We start from the raw sequence: 3,321 nt of genomic DNA, 5'->3' as shown, positions 1-3,321 counted from the left end.
TTAGATTTTTGTGCACAGTCGTTCTGCAACTGAAGGTTTTGTAAAGCAAATCAAGCAAAAGAGTAAAGAACTTCATTTTTCAGACCTTTTTGTGGTAACAGAGGTATGCTAAACCAGCTGCAGTTTAACACATTAGAAGTAAGAATATGGACACTAATTGAACAAAATTAACAATTCCAGCAGATCCCACGAGATTTTGGCCTCGTTTGTTTTCACAGATGATATGAGATGAGTTGAGATTAAAATTAAAAATTGAATAAAATATTGTTAGAATATATTTTTTTAATATTATTTTTATTTTCAGATTTGAAAAAGTTGAATTGTTTATTTTATTTTGTGTAAAAATTTGAGAAAATTGTAATAATTAGATGAAATAAGATGAGTTGAGAAGAGTTGTGAAGACAAACGAGGCGAACACTTTACATGCATACGTCTAGTTAAAAGTCAATAGAAATTGAAACAGTTCCTTTTGGCTATTTTTCAGTAATTTCTATTTTTGCAGATTAACTCACCGAGTACATATAAAAAACTATATCAATTCACCCAGTGTCTATACATATGGGATATTTCCATTCTTCTTTTTTTTCCTTTTGTTTTCTTCTATTTTCTTAAGTGAATGTTTGTACATAACATAATATGTCCTCTACATACAGCAATATAGACTTAGACAGTACATCAGCATCAAACAAATAACAATTTCTCTCAAGCACTTACTATTCACCTTTGTTAAAAGAGCTATGATAATTTATAATTGACACACAAAAACAAACACACCATGCAACTCCTTTGATATTCTATATATGTACAGAATATTTCCGAGCTATATAACTTAGGAATGAATCTCTTCATTAAAAGGAATCAACTAGCACACAAAGAAAGAGGTATCACATTCTTTATCTAACTATTATTGAACCTGTACTTCCTTCAATCACTATGTTAGGGCTTCCATAGATTTCTGTATTCTGGTGCCATCTGTCTGAATCACCAACTTGGATGCCTGGTGTAAACTTTGAATCCCACGTCCCAAACTGGCAATTGATGGAGCTGCAGGAAGAGATTCAACAGCACATTCAATCCCATCTCCAAAAGCAAGCAAGCCTGTGCAAGTTGCAACACTACACCCAAATGTGGCCCATGGTAGGAAACCAATTGGTCGAACCTGTCGTTTTCTCATTATTTCATAGAATGCTGTTCTCATGGCTGAAAAACTGGTCTTCTCCACGGAGGCTATAACACTGTGGCTTACTACCCGGATCTTCTCAGCAGAAGCAGCTGCCTTCAAGATAGATGTTTTTGTTCCATGACTAGCAATACCTGGAGCTACAGCTTTTGATGAAGCAAGAATCTTGCTAAGGGGCAGTGCCACTGCCTTCTGAGTTTGGCTCAAAAAAAATTTAAGATAAGCAGGAATTTTAAATGTTACAACCTTCATGACTGTTGATGCAGGAACAACTTTAGAGAGAGATGAAGCTCCTAAAACTGCTGTTGCACCCGCCCCAACTGCCACCACAGGTTTACCAGTCAATAACCGTTTCTTGTTTGTATGATTTGAATGCTCGTCATCATCTTCACAATTCATAACAAGCTGTTCAACCAAATCCTTGACATCCGGAGGAACAGGAGTGTTCCAGTGTTTCCTAAGACCTGCTAAGCTAGTAGCATCCACTACTGCCACTGTAGTCTTGAACTTCTTAGTTTGGCTTCGAAGAGTCTGTGCAAAGAGCACATGTGACTTATCCTCTATTGGAAGCTCTGAAAACTCCATCTTTACCGATTTGGGATTCCCTATTTTGTTAATGGGTAGCCGACCAGCATTGTTTAAAGCAATTCTCAGCCCCTCAACTGCAATTCGAAAGTTGTAGACCTCAGATATGATGCTGGTGTCCACAGTTGCACCTCTATTGACATCAAGAAGCATTTTCTGAGCATGAGCTAGAGCCCTTCCAATTGATGGGAGGCCAGCAAATATATTATGTAGATCCAAAAGTAAAGGATAAATAGACTGGGCAAATGGTGGTGCCTCGTAACTGCATATTGGTTGAATTGCATCTGAGCCCACCTCTGATACAGAACTCAAGTGATGAAACCTCAATATTGATAAATCCATATATGGGGATAATGACTTCACCATCTGTTTTTGAACATCACTAGTTAGGCAAAATCTCTGTGAATTTAATAAAACAACAGAGCCTGCTCTCTGAGGAACCAAACTACTTACCAGACCTTGAAACTTGTTCCCTGTATCAAGTTTACCCAAGCTATCATCCTCACCACAAAATTTCATAAATGGGGATTCAATCACCAAGAATGAAGACCCAAACTCCTCAGCCGCTCTCTTGGCTGCTATAAAATGTCCATGAAAACCAATCCCAAAAATCTCTCGCAAAACCACATTGCCAGCAACATTCTCAAACTTCTCCTTATTACTCTTATCAATAAAACACCGCTTAAGCACTTCAAATGACGATGTGGGGACTGGGTCATGAACCCCATCTCTTAATTCACTCTCTTCTAATTGAATTTCTGTCAGAGGTAAATGACCAACCTGAGCCACAACTGCATCAGGTCTAACCTCCCTAATTAAAGATTCGGCGTCTAAAGCTGATCGCTCAGACAAATTCTGAGCAGCGAGTATGTAAATCACGGATTGCGTTTCAGGCTCTTGTACTGCAAAAATGAATTGCTTCGTGTGTTCAGGTACCGAAAGTTTGCGAACCAATTTATCCGACACTCTCAGGTCATCATATTTCAGTACTGAAAAAGGCCATGAATGTTGTAGGTTCCAGAAAAATGCGAGTGCCATTGCAAGAACATTAACGCTCCGTTGTGCGAATCACGCGCCAATAAGGAAAATCTATTTGAATTTTATTTCGCAAAAGAATAAAGAAAATCAAATCTTCCCCTCTAAAGAGTCTTTACAGACAAAACTGAGCGTAGATTGCTAAAAAAACCCACAAAATCCTAAACCCAAATCTGTTCTACCCCAACCTTTTGTCATCAACCAAACGGGGCATAATCGAAAACCGACTAAACCCTAAACTTTCACACTGAGAACTTGAACGAAGAAGAAGGAATCAACAATAGACTTCAGCAGAATGGTTAAACTGGAGGTGACAAATTCTCAAGAAAAAGAAGGAAAATTAGGCGAGGAAAATCAAGGTCAATCCGGAAAACATCTTAAAATAAATACAGTATGATTCGGGTATGCCGTCAAGGTACCTGGTTTGTTTGCCTAGAATGATCTCGTGCTCCTTGAACTTCAAAAGTCTTCGAGAAAAACTCGGGGGAAGTTCTATGGTTGGTGTGCATCGCTGGGAAACA

The 3,321-nt window shown here is 38.3% G+C and overlaps 1 protein-coding gene across 2 annotated transcripts; it reads right to left on the bottom strand.

Moving 5' to 3' along the window:
* Window positions 1-688: 688 nt before the first annotated feature.
* On the bottom strand, window positions 689-3,321 carry LOC121246894. 2 transcript variants are annotated; one of them, XM_041145207.1, is made up of 2 exons: window positions 1,160-2,927; window positions 689-1,044 (listed from the first exon to the last, which is right to left on the bottom strand). In XM_041145207.1, the coding sequence occupies exons 1-2, from the start codon at window positions 2,801-2,803 to the stop codon at window positions 982-984; spliced, it is 1,707 nt and encodes a 568-aa protein (XP_041001141.1). In that variant the 5' UTR covers window positions 2,804-2,927; the 3' UTR covers window positions 689-981. The 2 variants fall into 2 exon arrangements, with proteins under 2 accessions (XP_041001141.1, XP_041001140.1); XM_041145206.1 differs by having other exon boundaries at window positions 689-3,321.

The sequence above is a fragment of the Juglans microcarpa x Juglans regia genome, chromosome 1S (assembly GCF_004785595.1).
Source record: "Juglans microcarpa x Juglans regia isolate MS1-56 chromosome 1S, Jm3101_v1.0, whole genome shotgun sequence".
Lineage (NCBI taxonomy): Eukaryota > Viridiplantae > Streptophyta > Magnoliopsida > Fagales > Juglandaceae > Juglans > Juglans microcarpa x Juglans regia.
Note: the sequence above shows the minus strand (reverse complement) of the source record. Positions and strands in the feature narration are given on the sequence as shown.